Source organism: Papilio xuthus, unplaced genomic scaffold, assembly GCF_000836235.2.
Source record: "Papilio xuthus unplaced genomic scaffold, Pxut_1.1 DF825946.1, whole genome shotgun sequence".
NCBI classification, from domain to species: Eukaryota; Metazoa; Arthropoda; class Insecta; order Lepidoptera; family Papilionidae; genus Papilio; species Papilio xuthus.
This window is the reverse complement of record NW_013532703.1, coordinates 11,456,395-11,478,611: the sequence shown is the minus strand read 5'-3', so window position 1 is coordinate 11,478,611 and position 22,217 is coordinate 11,456,395. Positions and strand designations below refer to the sequence as shown.

General features: G+C 33.3%; 1 protein-coding gene across 5 annotated transcripts in view; it reads right to left on the bottom strand.

Annotated features, from left to right (window-relative positions):
- The window catches only part of KCNQ (KCNQ potassium channel), a 45,220-nt gene that overhangs the window by 18,589 nt on the left and 4,414 nt on the right, over positions 1-22,217 (bottom strand). For all 5 annotated transcript variants that reach the window (XM_013322048.1, XM_013322051.1, XM_013322050.1 and 2 more), the window contains 8 exons: positions 10,420-10,593; positions 8,459-8,593; positions 7,556-7,638; positions 6,442-6,617; positions 4,919-5,047; positions 4,644-4,754; positions 4,372-4,559; positions 3,941-4,098 (listed from right to left, as the gene is read on the bottom strand). In XM_013322048.1, the coding sequence (XP_013177502.1) occupies positions 3,941-4,098; positions 4,372-4,559; positions 4,644-4,754; positions 4,919-5,047; positions 6,442-6,617; positions 7,556-7,638; positions 8,459-8,593; positions 10,420-10,593 (1,154 nt within the window). The remainder of the gene's footprint in view (positions 1-3,940; positions 4,099-4,371; positions 4,560-4,643; positions 4,755-4,918; positions 5,048-6,441; positions 6,618-7,555; positions 7,639-8,458; positions 8,594-10,419; positions 10,594-22,217) is intronic.

Here is a 22,217-nt window from a genome sequence, read left to right as displayed (position 1 = left end):
GCATAGAAGGGACCCCACATATTCAGTTCTAATAACCGATATTCGTTATAACCGACATTGCATTGTTTAAAGGCAGTTAAATGGTGTTCAATGGATCATAACCGATAACCGTTTTAATCATCGGATATTGGACGGTTTCTAATGTAATGTAATTAAATTTAAATTTTAGAAATATAACTTAGAAAAATCAAAACTATACTAAAACTGCGCCCCAATGTAAAAATTAACAAGGCCTAGCGTCGAGTGTCACTCAGAGATTATCAAACAGGCGAGTGCGGTGTGCGGCGGCCTCTGACGTAAGCTGGCAGCTATGAGTCGTCAGCCACGCTGTACGAAACCACGGCAGCACTCAATTTTAATTGTGCAAATGGATTATAATAAAATTATCTGCACATTATTTATATAATACGGTTTAAAAGCAATATCTGTTAATTTGTTTTGATAAGGTATATAAGGGTGCGTACATATACATAATAATGTAACCTAGGTAACAAATTCCTATTTAGCGAGTTTTTTTTACTACATATATTCAATTCCTAATTTCACGTGTACTGTTGTAAATACTGCTACTAAGAATGTTTGTAGTATATTCCTCGCCAATATTTATGTCGGGGCAAGACTAATAAACTTAACTCCGACAACATTTGCGACCCAATAAAACTACGTGAAAATATGTTGTACAGCTTCAGCCATCTCATTCCACGTAGCTAAAAAAAGATATGTTTTCTTATCGATATATTATAGAGTCCCCAAAAACATAAGCAGTATAAATAGTTATAGTAATTACTATCAACAAAATCATAAGTCTTAGGATCAAACGTTAATTTGACATTAACAAACATTAATATCAACTCTAACTATTCGAGTATTGTCTTAACCTTATACCGAGAAAATCTTTATTCTCCTAATGATTTTTTTCCTTATTTCGTTACAATTACCTAATCATGTATTTCAAAATATAACTGAAACAAACATTGCAAAAGAAAGACAATTCTTCGTGTTACAGTAGTAGAACAAAATATCAGAAAATAGCGTATCTTTAGCACGACAAGCCACAAGCAGGCTCTCGTAACGAGAGCGCTTGGTGCTATTTTGCAAAGCGTAGTCTGACGTGCTCTTGCACTGCGGTTAGTGTGCTACATGAGCTTAAAATTATGTGAACGTGAGATTCTTAAAGTTCATCGTTTGTCGCTTACATTGAAAATAAATCATGACACGTCATCTAATTCTGATCCCTAAGTTAATACTTGGTAAAAAGTATTTAAATATATCATTGAATGATTTAGTATTTTTTTTCGATTTTTGTTAAGCCATTGATATTTTTACAGATGTTACCATGTACAGATTAAAGAGATAATTTTAGTATCATTAAAAATGTTCGAATAGTCACAAAAATGTTGCGTTTCATCATCATAACAATCAAACAAAAGCTTTGTTTCGTAGAAGTGGACGGAAGCGTTGATGGATAGACATTTAATTGACAGCTTCCGCACATATTTATTGGTATAAGATTCGTTAATAGTGTTTTGTTCCGACCTCGGAAACAAAAATAAGGGATGCGTTAATACTGTCTGGTTGAAGCTTAATACAAAAAACCTGATGCATGAAAATTGAATGATTAAACAGTATCAGTAGTTTGCGAGGAAGATAGTCAAATACAAGTAATATATTAGTAAATCAGAGCTAGAACTAGTTGCACAAATTGATAAATTACTTTGCATGACATCTCCATCTATGTTAAAGACAGACATAAGAGGTTGTAAGCAATCGTAAATGTTTTATGTGACGGCAATAAAGATTGGCCTACAAAGAACAATACGTATTTATGACATTGCAGATTATAAAGTCGAGTTTATCACAAAATACTTTGCCCTAATGAATTTTAGAAAAACGGTTAAATATTTGTTTTGCTTATCAGTAGTATCCCTAACTATAAGTAGGCGATAGGTAAGTTTAACTTTTTTATTATTGCTATTAATTTATGACAATGAGTTTTAATTATAGTCGTAAACGTTTTTGTAGTATTTTATGTAGGGTATAATTACGAAGATATTTTTTTCGCAGCAAATTTTTTTGCCTGTAGAGAAGTTTTTAAAATCAAATTATATAAACTCAGAAAAGTCAGCGAACGTCTGCGAATTTTTTTACCGCATACAACTTTTAATAAATTTCAATACAATAAGTATAGACGAATATATTCTCATAGTAATAGGTCTATGAATTTAATTTTCTAAAAAATCGCAAATGACAAGTCAATAGTGAACTTAACATGTTTAAAACGCTTACCAAATGGTATCTAATATAAAAATCCTTATAGATAACATACTTACAAAACAATATAATCTTGTCCTTTAGTTTCATATTTCAAAAGCGTTTAAAAATATATCATACGCATATCAAAAAACTTGAGATGAATTAAGGGGAATGACAAAGCGAGGACAGGCGGACATTAATGATTAATTTTAAAAATATTTATGCTAGTGGATCTGTATAATATAAATATTTCATATAAAATACATACTACTTTATAAACCTAAAATAAACCTAAGTATAAATGAGCTACCTATATATCTGGAACGAGTCCATTATTTTACAAAAATCCTATTAGCTATCTGGCATGCATAATTAATTGCAAAGCAGTGTAAATATCGTAGTTACCGTTCAGTTGACATAACACAACCGAACCAAAATACAAGCTTTAAACAAAGCCATTCCAATAATATGAACAACACTAGTCGGTTTTATAAACTGGAAGTCGATCGTATAAACCGCACTCTAATTGCACCGAATGAATTCTTTCATTCCTCAGAATCAATGTTTTCATTTATCTCTACCTTAGCTCTTACGCGAAGCATTTAACTTGGAAGCCATTGTTTCACTCGAGACTTGAAGCTTCTGGTTGCAGTATTTGAAGTTGTTTCTAAGCGGTATTTCAACTAGGCGGGTGCATCTCTTTCTTTAATAAAGTGAAATAAAGAAGGAAGTAGAAGGTAAGTAGATATCAGCAATCGTGACTGGAGCTAAAGACGTGGCCACTATCGCCGGAGGTCGGATATCAGTCCGGTCGATGGCACGTCGACATATTCGCTTATTGTGTATTCACATTTTCTGGAAAGTACTCACTAATTAAGAATTAATAAGAAACGCAGCAAAGTTTATCGACTGTAACTGTCATGCCATAGTGCCGTTTAAAAATGAAGAAAAGAACCTTGAAAGCAGCTTTTCCAACAATGGAGTAGACAACACGCATGGTCCCCGCCCGACGTACGATTATCTACGAAACAGTGCAATATCATATCACCTCCATTCACATTTCACAACGCAGTGTTGTGTGTGTGGCTCGACGCGCGCCGCGCCTTCGTCTATGTCTCTGTCTGCTGTTGTCGCTTTTGTGTTTGTTCATTAACTCAAAATTATGTGCTTTGAGTGATCGTACTTTGTCTCGCGATGGCGGTATTTAAAAAAAATCTGTTATTTATTTGCATTGTTTTAATCTATGTTAGTATCAGGACAGGGCCTGTTGTTGTTTTAACTAAAGATGCTTGTCCAATTGCTCGAAGTTTGCGTAGCGTTTCTTATCTTTTGTTTTGAGGATATATCTGTGTTAAGAAGTCAAATTTCAAGTGTTCATAATTTTTGATTTATATGACGTACCTATAATAAAATTACATTTTATGTGAAATACATACCTAATAACAACCAATACACAAAACATTTAAAGCCAACTACAAACAATCTATTTCTATAAACATCGCGAATTTTTGTCAAAACTTGGACTCGTGTTATTCTTGATGAATGAAAAAATACTCTCTATTGCGATACAACATAAATAAGTTTGTTTTGTGACGTACCTATTGTTGTCGGTCGTGGTTGGTTAGTCTCGTGTTGATGCATTTCATTTTGTTGTAGTTTAACAATGCATGAGCCGTGTGTAACTCACCGAGATTTTCAGCGCTGGCGTTGACGTCGTAGCGATGCTTGGCGTGGGGCGCGGGGGCGGGAGCAGGCGAGTGCAACGATGTGCTCTTGTGCCGCCGGATCGTCGGCAGCCGCGACACAAACGACGCATTGTTCTTGAATGACGCGCTCATAACCCGACTGTCACACATACACACTCGTCATTCGTTTTCCACTTTGGATTGCGACAAGAGTACTTACTTACATTTTTCTATTCTACTACGGTACAAGAAAAAAAAATGTTTTATGTAATTAGTTAAACTATCATTATTCATCACCATCAGGTGGGTCCGAGCCTATGATTTTTTTTAGTTAAAAGTTTTAAGGATTTTATGTATTAGTAGACTTTAAAATAATCATTAAATGGGACATAACCTGTGTTTCACCATGAAATATTTTAAGCACTATAGTCACCTAGTCTGTGGGCTCGGCAGTGGTATCTGGTGTATCTTCCAGGTGGCAACGCTCATGGAGTGCTCGTCAGCGGCGTAGCACCGCCACAGCGCCTGTATAAGCGTGGCGGCGGGCTGCCGGCGCCGGATCATGTGCTTCTGTCTCTGTTGCTGCTGCACTTTTAACGCGAAACCAGATCCTAATATACCCTGCAGTGTAACGAACATTTATTTGGCGTTTATTTTGTTTGCCGCAATTACGACGTAATAAAGATTTAAGTAAGTGATTCTCACAGCGGGTAGAGCGAAGAACGATATCCCTAATAGCGCGCAGAAGGAGGCGATGAATTTCCCCTGCCAAGTCTGAGGCACCATGTCGCCGTACCCGACCGTGCACAGCGTGATCTGAGGCAATTCAAGGTTACCCTTAATTTTACTATACACATTTACAAATTGATTTACTTTAATCGAAGTTTGTACTATATTACTTTAAAGAATTATATAAGAAAAACTTTTAGGAAACATTAAGTAATTTGACATTTAAGCAATAAATATTAAAATATACTTACAACACCCCACCATAAAGCTTCAGCAAAGTTTTTAAATTTTGTGTCGGCGACGTCTTTTTCTGCTAAATAAACTAAAAATGATGCGAATATAAGGCCGAGGAAGCCTATATACAAAGTTGTTATTAATTCCTGAAACAAGTTAATGACTTTAGTTTTTTTTGAAGATTAGTTGACTTAACCATATTGACATTATGATTAATTTGCCGAGTTTTTTTTATCTAACAGAGTACCAGTAATGTTAAGTTGGACATATAAAACTATTATCTATATGCTAAATTTTATTCATTACCGCCATTCTTAAGTCATGATAAATAAGTATAATATATATGTTTAAAGAAAAACTTCAAGGGGAAAAGTGAAATAATAAGAACAATAGTGCAGACGCGGAAGGAACCAATAAATAAATATATTTCGTGTCCAATCTCCCTCACGGCTCACGGTCAGGAAAAAGCTTACACATGATTTATTACTGGATGGACACTTTCGAAATTGGATATCACAGATCATTGATCTCCGAACTTTTGAAGACTGCTCGTATAACGAAGAAAAAGTTTATGAAATATTATAATAATACAAGTAATTCCTCAAACAAGTTCCCTAATTCCAATTTTAGCTATGGTCAAGATAAAATCAAACTAATTTAAACGTAACATCCTACTAAAATATAAAAAAATGTACCGGTTATTTGATTTTCCCGATTCTTTCATCCCTATTCTTAAGGGATCATTGGAAACTGGAGCCTGTTTGCCGAGTCAATATTGCAGGAAGGGCGCGAAATGCGGATCGCGCCCGTCTTATTTGCTCAGGAATGTGATCATGCAACTTTAACCTTAACCAATTGTGAGTGGATATTGCGTCTCGCCTTGTTTTGTGTAACACCAACCTATTTGGCAGACGAAGGAAATTGCCACCAGTTCCGCTCCGCTTTCTCATCACGCCTACACAAACGCAACACAAACTTCAATCGACGGCAGTTCTATAGCATGTTATTATTCCACATTTGGCAATGTCATCGCTATAGCTGTTCAATTTTTATTATAAATAGCCATATACTTAACTAGTCTGAGTTGGTACAACTCGATACCATTATCCCGGCGAGCCATGTTATTGAGTTATACAAAACGGTCACCTACATAATACGCCCATTTGATAAATCATTCCTCACCGCGCGCCTGTTTAATGTAACCTAACTGACCATAAGTTCGGATAAGTTGTTTCAATTTCGATAATTAACCTGTCCGCGGCCGTATTTCCTCTTAATTTTTAAAATCTATTTGAAGCGTTACCAACACATCTGTTTTAGCGTAAATGAGTCAAAACAATGCCCGTGTTCACAAACGTGCCTTGATAAACGTTCATTATGTCCAAACAATGGTGAAACACTCATTCATTATTATTCGATATAAAAATAGCATCTAATTATAGAGGATTTACGTTACTCTTTCATTGAGGAACACGTGTTCGTATTGGGTACTATTAAAAGAAATTTCCGTTTCATTGGCGTCGTTCATGAATGTATTTACCTGACGATGTGCATACACTACGGAGCCGAGCAGTTTCCACGTGCCACCGCGCCGGTCCATCCGCACCATGCGAAGTATTTGGAAAAACCGCAACCCCCGCAGAGCCGACGCCGCGAACACCTGCCCCGAAGATCCCATGCCCAGCACCACCAACGATGCCATTATTGTTGTTACATCTAACAAATAACGTTTAACTTAATTTTTGCATGTGACACTGTATTACAGAAGACCGATAGATACGCACAGTAATAAAATCATGTTTACGATGTTTGTTTCTTAGCAAAAACGAGGCGAAGTTCTTTTCGATAAAAGTTTTAAGACTATATAAAACTTTCTACAACTGACAAGTGAGATAAAGAATTTCGATAACGGTATAACAATATCACTAGTAGTGTTTGATATTTATATTGCCTATTTTTGCCTAGCCCATTGTACCTTTACAGTTATTAAGATTATTGTTCAGGAGTAACAGGAAATATTAGATGAATCTTATTTTGTAAAATAACTGAAATTTTGGCCGGGCATAAATTGATATGTGAAATTATCATCTATCATAGACAAACGGGTTTAAAAGATAGATAATTGAGACGTATCAAATAAGTCTAGAATTATAATGTAAATGATTTTAAAAATAGAAAATGTTTCTGGTAAGTTTTACTTATTTAGATCCCATCTATTTCGGGCTTGTAATTTTTATTTGAATAAAACACTACAGAATAGTGCCAGCATTAATATCTAAAACAGACACATGTATGTAGGTAATAAAGGCGAATAGTAAAACATGTGGCAATGTTCGCCGGCTAGTGCGGTCTCGGGAGTCCCCAGAGAACGCAACCGCGGTCGCACGGCACTGCTGTTAGAGGGGACGACGAAATGTGAAGGTCAGATTGGTCGCACCTGAAATAGGGTCACTTCGTCACGCTTTATAGACGGAACGTGACTACGTCGGAAATGTTTCGCATAAAAAGCAATAAAAAAGTTGATATTATTTATTTTACCCCTGGCTCCCAGTTTTTCGTTTACACAACAAAATTATTGTGTGTATTCAGCAGAAATATTTATTTTATATGATTGCTGTATCAAATTTTATGATTATTATGAATTTATTACATACCTATTATACAAAAAGGCCGCTTTAAGAACTTTAGTCGTCCTATTGATCCTTGATATCGGGACCTGCATCCTGATGACCAGAGCCTATTGAGAAATAAATTTATTATACAATCTAATTGCAGTAATTATTGATGACATCTAATTTGTAAGTACAAGGTACTTTAGAGAATAGGCACCTTATTAAAGTTGTGTCGTTCCTTTGCTCATCTCCCTCGTGAATTACAAGTTTACACGTACTAAACACGCCAACTTGTGGTGTGCATAATTAAATTGTATATGTCAGGGACCGGCCTTTATGCAAACACGGTCTACAAGTTCTTCGTATAACTCCGTTGGCTCGTGACATTTTCGTATCAAAAGTAGGACAAAAATACAAACTTAATGTAGAAGAATGCTTCGCGATCCATCTGTAGTAGGCAATGAATTTCTTGGAGGGGAGGATGGGGAGCGGTCGTAGCGTCCCCACACAATTACGTCATCTCGTCTTGACGTTGTTTAAACCAACTCTTTGCTAATTAAGATAGCTCGCGCGTAAATGTACTTGAATATTTTACTGTCAATTTTACTTTTGGAAATATTAATAATGAAACGTTTGTTCAAACATCAAATCTCATGGGATAATACTCTGTCATTTCCTTTGCACATTGAGTTAATGTTATAGCAGAAAAAAAGAAAATTTAGTTTAATGTGTATGTATTATACTGTTATATAGTAAAATGTAATCAATAAACAGCACGTTAATTTTTACTTATATATCTCGCTACATCGTGACATTCTAAGTAAAAGAAATGTATCATTGGTTGTGAGAAAATAAAGGACTTAAGTGCGTCATCGGCTGAACTCTCTTTCTCTCTTTTGCGACCTTAATTTTGTATTAAAATAAAGTAATAAATGAATCGTTTACCTTAAAATAAATTCAATGGCGAACCAGACGACAACTACAGTCTCCATGTAGAACAGGACGATGCCTGCTTTAGCTTCGTACTCCTCGATCGTAGAGAACACCGACAGCGAGAGACACATAAACACCATCAGGAACCTAAATACATATAAAGCTATTTAAATAATTAACTATAAATGTAAACTATAGTTTTTTCTATATTATTGTATGATTTAAGTTATCTCATGGTTGTAATTATTGACAAAATTAGTAGTCAATTATAATACGGCAAAAGAAGTTATAATAGGTCGCAATAATATATATAATTATAAATTGTCGTATATCCACATCGATATATGTATGACACAATAGCGATTAATTTATACTTTGTACTGATGACTTGTGAGAACGAAATTCCTTCGTCGAGAATTTGTAGCTGCTGAATCCAATAACTTCATAAAGTTTCAGCAACAAATATATTGAATTTAATATTTCATCATTCATCAACATAAGGTTAAAATATCTCAAAAGGATATTTTAGTGTAGTTTCAGACCATACTCAATCTTATTTGTTTTTGTTTTAAAGGATACAATGATATATTGGAACTACATAAGGTCATTATTTTTGGCGCACAATGGCGAACAATATAAACAGAGGTAATAAGTGTCAAGACAATTTATTCTATAAAAAAGTTAACTCAGTTTTGTGATCCAATTATTGTATAGAAAGTGGTCGCCTATTCTAACAAGAAAACTTTTAAACTTTTTCAGGAATAATCTCTAGTGATCTCAAAACAGGGAAAAGATAAAAAAGGCATTGAAAGTTATATTTAATCAGTGTTTTTGATTTCACAGCCACTTCAAAGATATACGTATTTTTATATTTTACACAAACACAATCCGAATACTTTTCAATATGTTAAACTCAAAAATATATAATATGTAACATAAATATCGTTAGTTTTCTGATTTCAAAATTATTAGTACTAATTTCCTTTCGACGGATAATCTGTTTAACTTTTCTTGGCCGGCCTCTCATAACATTGCCACCCACGTTCAAACCATTGTGTTTACGAAGTCTCGATAAAAACGAAATGATTTTTCTTTTGAAAAAGAGCTTTAACGAAGAACTCGCCGACGAGTAAAGATTTAGGGATCACGTACATATGTACATTCGGTAAAGGAGACTTTAGAACGTTATTATATCCGTCTGATTCCGACATTGTTTACCGTCAAGTTATTTAGTCAATGTCTGGTATAAACGTATTTCCATATAAAAAAAGCTTTGGTATGTTAGTGTCAATTGCGTTGACTGACTGTATAGAAATAGAGTCAATTTTTATTCATTTATTATTTGAATAAAATATAATTAATGATTTTATATATAAAATAGGTATTTTACTTTAATGTAAGAGAAGAAAATAAATCAAAATTACGTTAATGATTCTCTTTAACTAACGTTTGACACATATTGGTACACACATATTAGATGTTGACTTAATATGTTATTTCGCCAGTCGATTTCATTCGTATTTGTTTTAGCTTAGTAAATTAATTTGGATAACGCACACCAATAACTAATTCCTATGATCTTATGACGTCATGTAAAAACAATGTCGTTTTGCAAACAATATTGAGTAAATTTGCTTTTATAAGATTGATATGTGTTCATAGAAATGTTTCCTGAACGCGAGGGTTGGTGTCTTAAAAAAATTGTCTCACCTTTAATGCTTTATCATAAGAAGTTGTTTGTTCTAAGTATTCTATTACAAGTAAAGTAATTTTTTAAACAGATTTACTGCGCATACGAACGTTTTATGTACACATATAAGCTTACATGTTTTTAGTATTTCAACTGATTTTTTATAATGATAGAGAAGCGTAAGTTGTGTTACAACAATTTGTTAGTCAATGACTCAAAGAATGTCAGTCTTGAAGTACATTTTCTTCATGATCGGTAAAGGTAAAATGGTGTAAGAACTTACACAATCATATGATAGAGGACGGCTTTGACTCCCCTCGGGCGTTCAAGGAAGTTGTAGAACTTGGATTGCAGGCGTCGGTAGCGCGCGTCGCGTCGCGTGGCGCGGTAACTGAGCGGCTTGCCGAGCAGCGACATCCGCGGCGTCGCCAGCCGGTCGCCGCCACGCTTACACTCACTGCAACCAACATAACACGACGCTCAGACACCAGTCAACGCACACCCTCATCGCCGCCGTCGCGACGCAATCAACACCGCGGTATTATAGCGACCGAGATACTACTTGATTGACTGTGAAAATCCATACCCTAAGCCATTACACACTAAACATAGCACGACGTTGTCTTACACTCATTATTAGACAGATCCTAACCATCCTCTATCGTATAATCCTCGTTCACGTCTAACAAAGAGTTACGATGGTGCACTTGAAATAAACCGAACACCAGGGTATGTATAGGATGTGAATATACACAATGTAATACCCCAATTTGAACACTTCGTACCCTAATACTACCGATTGTAGCTCTATTATTATTGAGACATTTACCGTTAGAATGATAAAATCAATTTCCTGGTACTCATTTGGCACGGTCATTTCGAAACGCTAGCAGCCGATCAGTAAACAATTTTCGTTGACGGACGTGATTCCACATCTGTTAGCAATATTGATGTTCAGTGTTCTCGTTTAAAAGCAATAATTTTGCACCGTCTCAACAGATGGCTGCAAAACAAATTAGAAGGATATACAAAAATATTTTGTGATGTTCCTATGAATGCAAAAACAATGCGTTCGGCGTTCAGCGGGGATTTAATGAAAGAATATTAGAGAGATTCAGACCATAAAAAGTACCCTAGCTTATCCCCAATCGTCGCATTGTCTCTACAATTGAAGACTTAAAAAGGCAATCCAATCTCGTTGATGGAATGAGTGTGGTTGAATTAATTTTGTAATGATTGTACTGTAAGAATGCTCAGAAGTAAATTGTTGTGCTTTACAATAGTAATTTGGAAAAATATTTAATTTAACAATTCGTCTTTGTTTATAACAAAGTGCTCTTAGTTTAAACCTAATTATATTGAACGAAGATAAGTTATAACAAAGTATAGCTTGGTAATGAGAAGACATCCTTACATATTACTAAATAGGATTATATGTATGTGATATTGAAAAAAAATCGTAAACATGATGTATTTGCGTAGCTGACAAAGAAAAACAAATTATTGTCTGTATGTCTGTCCGTAAGACCTCGTTTGTTCCTGATAATCTCCGGAATGTTCTGGACTGGTTCTAACGAGACTTGGATGGGAAAAATAGCTAATGCACGCGGGCTTGTTAAAGATTTACTTTTATTAATTCTACGCTGACGAAGTTACAGACGTCCGCTGGTATAATACATACTTAATGGAAGAAATAATTGAATAGATGCATCTTATCTATTTGTCATTGTATTCCTAGGTATGATACACCTAGCCATGCTTATACTAGAAAATATTTGTTTTTGTAATGAATTAAATATCTTTCTAGAACTTAACGTTGGGTTCCGTTTTTTGTTGAAAACATGTGAAAAGACGGTTAATTTATAGTGATAAGTTGAGATTGAGTTTCTCTTTTTAATCAAGTGGGCGATTATGAGATATAAATATGTTACAATCTTATCAATTTAATTATAACGGACAGTCAGCGTCATATAGATCGTCACAGACAAGATATGCAAATATATAGGTACACCAAAAGTATTCAATTATATCGGTACAACAAAAGTCCTCAAAATAATAGATACATTCACCCTGCTCAAATACATCGGTACATACACAGCGTCAATTTTTTTTTTTTTTTTTTTTTTTTTTATTTATTTATTTATTTTTCATACAAAAGATTTCACAAAGAATTTTATCTCGCCAAGCTGTAATGCTTAACGCTTAAATATATGAGTACATGCAAGATGCTCATAAATATCGTAGCAGCCACAGCGTCATAAGTAACGAAGCAGTCAAGGTGCGCAAAAATATCGGTACATTTGACAAAATTGAACTCTATCTCTATATACTTGTGATACAATATGGAATAAACTACTTCTGTTACATTCATTTGACACTTTGTATTAACATTATAGGTTGTCCGGAAAGTTCGTTCTGATTTTCGATATAAAGCTTACAATAGACTGTAGCTGAAGTGGATTCATTTTCGGATTTCCACCATTATCAAACGTCACAAAAATTTCTATATTGTGAATAATTTCATTTCATTGGTTGAGATAAAAACTAATTTTTAAAATTTTATCCAATAATAAAAGACGTTTTAGGTATAGAGTCGTACCAATATAATTTAAAAACATTTCCAAAAATTTAAGAGAACAGGGTTTCAATTTTCCTTATAAAGCGGCACGAACTTACTGGGCAACCCAATATTTTTCTTCTCCTGTCATAACGCTTAAATATATTATAAAAGTTTGTCACGCCGAATATGACAGATACGTAATAACTAATATCAAATTTTGCCTTGTCACAATATATACTAGTTTGGCGCAGTATTCTAGTATGTTTGCCGTAATATGTAAGTTTACCGGTTCGAATCTCAGGCTACTTTTTTTTCATTTTATCGATCACGGGGTTATTTTTTCATAACCAGTAAAAATTTGGGAATGTAAAATTTTGCTCGACAATTTTTTTTTATAATTTTCGCTGTCGGGTAGAAAGAAATTTAAATAAAGTTAACAACAATAAGGTCAGACCATCGGGGGAAAGTGAGTGGGCGGAGCGTGGATTGTCTTTGCGGGTTTTAAGAATGGTACGCGCGGAAATTATACGTACAAGTGTTATTTACATATGTGTGCGCGCCCACGCACACTGGAATGTTTATTGCAATCGACCAAAAATTTGATGTAGTTTGGATATTGACATTCAGTTTTTTTTTCTTTGTTTCTTAAATATAATCAGTATCAGTAAAAGGTAAAAGTAAAAGTGTTATTTTTACCGGTACAAGTTTAAAACATGAGTAATAAACAAATTACATGCCAATAGCATCGCTTTATCTCCTTCATTTTTGTTTGAAATAGAAAAGTACTTTAACGGTCAAACTCATTAGTCCAAGGCAATATCAAAAAGTACCTAATAACTTCGGCGATAGAGTTTTATTACATGTGCTTCGATATTAAAATTAAAAAGTTTAAACATCAAAAAAAAAACAGTGGCTTGGGATTTGAACCGCCGACCTTACGTACCAACGGCGGCGAACGGTAAGGCCACGAGACCAAACTAGCATATATGATGACAAACTTAAATTAGATGTTGGTTTTATCTACCTAATATCTGTCATCCGCGTCGAACACTTTTACTAAATTTTGAAAAATGGTTTGATGCAAAGTGTCAAATGAATGTAACAGAAGTAGTTTATTCCAAATTGTATCACAAGTATATAGAGATAGAGTTCAATTTTGTCAAATGTACCGATATTTTTGCGCACCTTGACTGCTTCGTTACTTATGACGCTGTGGCTGCTACGATATTTATGAGCATCTTGCATGTACTCATATATTTGACGCTGTGTATGTACCGATGTATTTGAGCAGGGTGAATGTATCTATCAATTTGAGGACTTTTGTTGTACCGATATAATTGAATACTTTTGGTGTACCTATATATTTGCATATCTTGTCTGTGACGATCTATATGACGCTGACTGGACATTAAAAGTACGAACTTTAGGAAATTAATTAAAACCCTTATCAGAACAGCCACTTAGTTATAAAGGGTTCGCTATCACGTCCTTCGTTCAATCCAAATTATAATTAATGGAATTGATCGTGACAGCAACGATTTATACAAAAATAATAATCAAAAGTAGTATATTTCCTGAACTTCGCTTGACCTATTAACTGGGGGAGACATAAATGTGCTCGCAATAAATTATTGTTAGTTGGAAAGGGAATAAAACGTGGGGAAGCACTTATAATAGAAGAAAGTTCGAAAAAGTTCCTTCCAATTTATGTTAATTGTTAGGTAATAAAAATATTTCTGAACGTTGACTTAAACAATTTTAATGATGTTTATTAAGACTCCTTATAAGTCTGGCTTCTTTGAATTTTAACATAATTCTAAGGAAATGGTTTGTGAATATAATTCACCTGTCGAGGAATCGTAAAATTAGCTAACATCAAAGTCTCATCTGGTTCCCTCTTAATTATTCTCGAACGTATGAATATATATAACGGCGCTAAGCAAGTTAATTTTCCTCTGCGTCAAATTGAACTGCGCTTGTAAATGAGTTTCAATGTTATTTTGCTTGTGCTTATTATGTATGAAGGAGATATTGTACAAATTGAAGATGGCTAGTAAATAACGCGGATTCTTATATGAAGTTTTCATCATAATTATCGTAGGTTTAATTTATATCAAGTGCGTGGTTTTTGCGAACCGTAAAATTCGAAGTTAGAAAATTGCAAAAGACACGCCTCTTACAGTTTAATAATCATGTAAATACGCTTATTTATACAAGAATAACCTGGTTTTCTTGCTCTCATTTAGGTATTGTAAATTTATAATTCAGCAAGTATCTGCGAAAAATTCCAAGCAAGAATAAGGAATTTTTAAAATATTTATTAAATTTCGCAAATTAAATTGCATTACAGTACCACTCGACTCCCCTACGTTGGGATAAAAGGAAATAACAGTACATTAAATTGGTCGTGTTTTTTCAGCGCCATGTAATTTGTTTTTCCGTAAAACGCGCGGAAGCACTCTGGGTACGTGGGCCTTTAATTATGTTATAGCAATACTTGGATTTTACGTTTTTTTACGTCTCTCAGCGCACATATATTTTTAATTTTTTTTATTTCATGTAAAAGAAATACGCAATATTCGTATAAGTATCACCTACCTAAAAATACACGTCAATCGACAAGGTACACTTAAATTTATGCAATTTTATTAAAATCAATTTCAAAATGGTTGGTTCGTCATTCTGGACTTATCATTGCTAAATTGACTAAAGGTAGGACGAGAAATTACATTTTTCATCATATTCGTCATTGAGGATAGCAAAATTCTAGAAAAAAACATTTTTTGTATGCTTAAGTTCCATTTGATTTGACTTTTAACTTAGCTTACATTTTATACACTACGAATATCTTGAGTTTCAAAAACTAAGGCATTGTATATGTACATGTTATTTGGTTTACCCCTTTGATTCTATCAGCAAAAGTGTATTTTATCTTTCGGAAAGCATAAAAACATATTTTGCTATTATTAGTCATTAAAAAATTATGATCAGTACTAAATGGAATCACAGCTTGGGTCATAAAGATTGTGTCATTTTTAATAAAACACTCGAGTGTAGGTAATTAAAAAGCAGGAAAAACCTTCTGATATTTGATACGTGTAAGAACCTACAATACTGTTTTGTTTTTTAAATGCAGCAGGTTCGATAATCGTTGTGAGAAGAAATGCGAGAGTAGACTATCGAATATTACATTACTATGAATACTAAAGGTCATCTTTTGGCTTATCAAACATAAATACATATACATACATGATGAACTGATTTGAAACTGTTTGCCGTACATACAATATTGTGAGTGAAATGTATCACAGAGATGAATTGACTTAAAAGATATATTTCCCAGTTAAAAAATCATCCTGAAAACAAATTATTTAATCGAGAACTTCCCTTGTAATACACAATTTACCGAGATCTTCCTAATTTGCTTATTTATCATGTTCAACTTTCAATTCTTTAAATATTTAAGAGCTAACACTACGGAATAGCAATGTATTTTTAATGTAGTGTGAGCCCGCCGTTCATCAAATACTTACTTATATATTTCTCAGCGAAAATTCCGCAATCGGGAAACACTTTGCCGGTCCTTTTCCTAAGATTTCCGGCAATTAATAATACATTACGTGCCGAGCCATGTTCCCAAATATTATGCGTTAAAGACAACTTTTATCTCTAATAAATATTTCACGATGAATCGGCGTATTTTAGAAAAGATTAATGATTGAATAAACAAAGTTACAAATGGGTTATGTGTAGGATGACTAGTGGGCATCTTGTCAAATTATTATGGATGTAAAATAATGGAGGGTAGTTGATTTTATCTTTTCTTAAACATCTATATTAATGAAAATAATAAGTTATCTTTTTAACTAACGCTGCAACTAAAATAGAAAGTTTTGCAAACGATAGTTATTTATAATAATAAATAAGTATTTGTATTGTGAGATAAAATGTTAATCATAAAACCTCACTATTCGAAATAAGTTAAAAATTCGTCCATCCGTAAAAAAAACATTACGCTCTCATCAGTCAATTATACTATCGATTTTAAGTGTGTTTCTAATTGTGGATATTATATGGAGACATCAGTCGTTCATGGCGAGCTATAAAACTTTGGCAAAAAGACGCGAACTCTATACGTTCCAGAGACTGATAATAAAAGGGAAACTTCTTGCCGACGGCGTTCTCTCGCTAAATTTAATTTATTTCACGTTGCCTTGTGGCAAGTGACACTTTTACATGTTGTTTTTCTTCTAGAGTTACGGAAAGGCAAGCGTATCTTTTTACATTTACAGGATAAGTTGTCTGTAGCCTTTTTATGAATATTTTAGAAAAATGTACGAATATATTGGAAATAAAGTAATTAGCGCGTTCAACAAAACTACGAGATATTCGCTTATCATACACTCATACTACGTAATATTACTATTATAAATGCGAATGTTTAGATGGATGGATGGATGATAGGATGGATGGAGGGATGGATGTTTGTTTGAAGGTATCTTCGGAACGCCTCAACGAATTTTAATGAAATTTGGCCCGCATATAGAACAGTCTGCGAGAACACATAAGTTACTTATTACTTTTTTACATCCACGCGGACGGAGTCGCGGGCGACAGCTAGTCTTATTATAACTGTATACAGAATATCGCATTATACTTCCATCTCATTTGATAAAATTCACCGTAAATATATAAGGTAAGATTTTTTGGATTTGTCAGCAGCTCTGCCTGAGGTTATGCGTGTCTGGCGTCCTTCCACACAATATCTTTCAATCAACAATTTCCTTCTAGCTGTGTATATCGTTTTTTTCTTTTTTATATATCCTGTCTTTGGCACTAACCATATTTCTAGCTTACTTGTTTTATATAAACAAAGTTATCTATTTATTTTATGAAACCTGTTGTAATGCACGCCAACTTATGCATATATAGCAAATATAATCAATCTACAAATCAACTATTTTTATAAGTTAGTGAGGTTATTCGGAAATACACAAAGAATATATTTCATCATGTTATAAATGCACAATGCATGTGAGTATACTCTCTGAAATGTTACACATATTTTCTTGTTAAATTTTTCACTTGACGCTTCCATATTTTTATTCACAAAAGAATACAAGATGCACGTCTGGGCACTCACTTGTTTACGACGAATTCACATTCGGCACATTACTTCCAGGTCAAATGATGAGCTACTTTCTTATTTAGCCGAGTTGCCTTTACATTGTTGTAGGCAGAGATTTATCAACTCTTAATTTTACTCAGAGGTTGCGGGATCTTTTAATATTGTCTTTATTTGGTTAAGCTACAAAATGATGGCTAGAGGATATTATATAAATACAAACTTCATATAAACATGAGACGAAACTATGACCAGATTCTAATGGAATATGGCTATAGTTTGATTCTAATTCTAATAGAATAGTACTAGGAAATCAGAGATGCTAACACTTAATAAACCGATATTGTTATTTTCCATTTAAACAACACCTTATGTAATAGTATCTTCGACTCGAAATTCAATTCTCAGAGAGCTCAAATATCAGTATGTAAAGAGTAAGTGGGTTTGTGTAGACTGTAGTATAATTATCAGTTCAGTTCAGTATTGTTTAATCCTCGGATATCTGCCAAAGTTGTTGCGCTTGGCCGCCGGGTTTGTAGTAACAAGTAACCAGGAACGTCAGAGGTTGTTGTGATCTCTATCTATCAATATATAAACGTATTTATATAAAATGAGAAACTGATTAACTGTTATATTAATGTACAATCAAAACTGTGGATTAGTTTTCAATTTTTTTTTTACGAAAATTTATGTTCTAATACACGCACGAATTGTTTACAGTGAGAGCTGAAAGAATTATGGAATTTTATTTTCTTCAGTAGATTAACTTGAAAATTAACATTATGGAACGCTTTTCAGTACCAAAGCGTATTACAGGATTATTTCGCATTGAATATCTCAATAAGGTGCGTAAATTACACACAGAATTATTTCTTAAGACAGAAATCAAAAATTAAGTATTTGTTAAACCATTATAATTTATGCAATCGGCACGGCTAAATGTTGGTAAAACCAAAACTAATGGAATCGTGATAGTGTTATTCAATCCCATATCTAGGTTTAAAGAAACAGCTATACGGATTCAACAACAGACAGAGCCATCTACACTGGGATAGTTAACCGCATTATAACATCGCTAACGGAATTACGAGATTTAAAAGTTACGTAATGATTATGATCACATTTAGAATGATGTGATCGATGAAAATGTTTATAAACATACACTAAAGCATGTTCACATAAAGTAAAAAAACACCTCCACCTATAGATATATTGAGGATAACAAAAATTGAAATAACAATTTTTTGATGCAAAGAATAAGATAGAGATGATTATTTTACAAGTTATTTAGTAATTATGTTTACTTTTTTGTCATATAGGATATGATTCTGAGCGGTATTGTTGACAAGAATTTATTCCATAGGTTAAATTTTATTCACAATTAGAACCACTCAAAATATTTATTCCTATAGGCTTATTCTGTATTCAGTTGCTGGGTGTTCAGTAAACTTTAATGATCTGATGTAAATATCTTCCTCAAACGAGATCTCATTCGCATTGCAGATTGTATGCTGCAGGCACCTATTTGGTATTTCAATTAATTCGTCAGTGTCGAGCCGTTATAGTCGGCACTTGCCTTCAATATAACTCAACAATATGGTTATTCCCTCGCCTATCGAATATGTTACCGATCGCATATACCACTAAAAGTTTATTTTGAGCGAGAATTACTCTGTATTATTAAAGTATTATCACCCCTAACTTAGGGTAGGCTCCGAGCCCCTCAGTGTGGACATATAGATAATAAAATTAATATAATGTTAGCAACATATTTTTTCTTGAAATAATTGTTGTTAAGCAAAGTATAGTAAGCAATCTTTTATTTTTGTGAATTTAAATATTTCAATAATTCATGTGATGCACGTTATCCATTTAAAATTAAAAATAGGAAAACACTAAAACGATATAAAAACCTATTATAGCTTTTCGTTAGTTACGTTCAAATCTATAAAATTCAGAGAGTAAAATTGTTAAATGTGCTGAATCTGAAATGGCTGGATGCATTTTATTCACTTATAAGAATAGGTTATCTGCTCAACGCTTTAATAGATAAAGCTATTCTTCCTTGGATATGGTCCAATGGTTCCGTTTAATACGTGGATAATACGCTAATATTTTCCTTTACTAGTGTAATGGTTAACATCTCTAATGTTTTAAACTAATCATGTATACATAAATCAAATTTATCTCTAGTAAACTAAGATTTAACACGAAATATGGAATGGAAAATTCCTAAGACGTAAACACTATACAAAGTTAAAATATAACAAGATATTTAATCGGTCGATTTACCAATCCGATTTGTAATCCTATTTTGAATATTAAATAGTTACGATGCACAAAGCTTCATCTACTCCTTTACTTCGTAATACGCGATTCCGAGAATCGGGATTCATTTGGAGTTAAATGTTAGTAATAAACATTAAAGAGAATTTACATAATATTGCAATTATCAGTCATTGTGGGCTGTGAGCGTTTATACTCGACTACGCAGTTAATAGCGCAATGATATGAATGATTAATGGACTAGTATTACTTTTAGGTTTCTGGCTCTCACACGCAATATAAGGATATCAGTACATCAACAAAGTTGGATGTTTGTAGCCAAGGTTTGGCCTAATTCACGTAATATAGTTCTCTAATTGGTCTAAACAATGTACGTAGGCTATATAGTAAGGCTAAAAAGTACAATCTTTCATGATGTAACATCTGAATTCGAAATAAGATTACGATTAACAGATAGTGATAATTTATGACGCTTTTATGCTCTTAAGCTATCTATATAGTTGTACAACAAAATATTCCACTCAGATTTCGTAAAAAATAAAAGCGATTTAAGTAATATCAAATCATTGGCGGACAAACTAGAAACCAATGTAGCTCTTTGTCGATATAGTGAAAACGTTTTATTAGGTAAGAGGACGGTTTTGTTGTGCCAGACTAAACCGATTCAATCTGTAGGATCAAGATTTGCCGGGACGACCGCAATACAAGATTTCTAGGTTGATATTCTGTGTTTGATATTATATAAGAAAGTACTTTAAAGCAATGTCTATGTTATTTGGGGTCACTAAAAGTTGTATAATATACTTGTTTTGGAGTTATACTCGTTTAGGAGAAAAAAATGAAAGTTTTTGATGCGACATGTGCACAAACACCAAGTCAGAAATTTCAAAAATGTAAAATGAAATACACATATAAGATAATATAATAAAACTATTTCCGCGTGTACAGATTCCAGCATACTCTTTTTATACTTAACCCTATCGCGCTTTTGTTTGATTTGAATGTTTTGCGTAGGTTGATCTTAGACAGTTTTTATCGTCCGGAAAAAGTTTCATTGGTATTAGAATTTTATACTTCCTGCTATCTCACTGGGTACGCATAACGCAAAGTCGTGAATCTTCCACGGTAGATATCTGTAACTAATTTTGTAGACGAGTATATATACTAAGTAACTCTATGAAATGTAAATTATTTGAACACAAGTTCCTAGGTTATTTATACTTATACGCTACGATTTTAAAATTGGGTAGGATTTATTAAAATATTTTTAACCTATTTCTTTGTATATGCATACATGTATGTCATTGATCCGATGACACGATTGTCGATGTAAATTTAATTATTATATATTGGACATTAGAGTAATGCAATTTGCACACATCTGCTAAGATATGTGTTAATTGCAATTTTGAATATTTTAAGGCTCGATAAAATGGTCATATTATAATAACATGATTTTTTTTATTTGGAAACTTATATTTATTATTAGGCAATTAGCAAATATGGTATTCAAAACACAACACACAAGGTCAGAAATAATAACGTTGAGCCAATTTAGGTGTTATTTTACTGCGATATCTGATCAGATCATTAAGATAAGTTCGTTGTAGAAGAACTCCATATGAAAATAATGCGGCTTAGTTCATAGCGCACCTGCCTCATTTGCATCTTAGTGCTTTACTGGCTTTGCTACGACCAATTTAAATTTTAAATACCAACCATTGTTTATTCCTTTGTGTTTTTTCCGCATAGGGAAAGTTGGAACGATAAGCGTTGAAGAACTATATTTGCATAAGCTAAGAGTAACTTCAGCAAATCATTTACTTAAGCTGCGGCGGCATCAAGTAAAAGTTACGAAAGGATTATGATGTTGATATTTAAAACTTATTTGTTAGATGAATTCATGGATAAGTTTTCATTCGTTGTTTTTATGCAAATACTTACGCTTGCTTTATTATAACACTTTATTACATTAATAAAATCATTTGTCATTTTAAATAGTTTTCAACAAGACAAAATATTAAAATTATTTTTTTATTACAATATATAAACAAACAGGCTTTTTCACAGTAGATCAGTTAAAAAGATCGGTTACTTGTCTTTATAGACG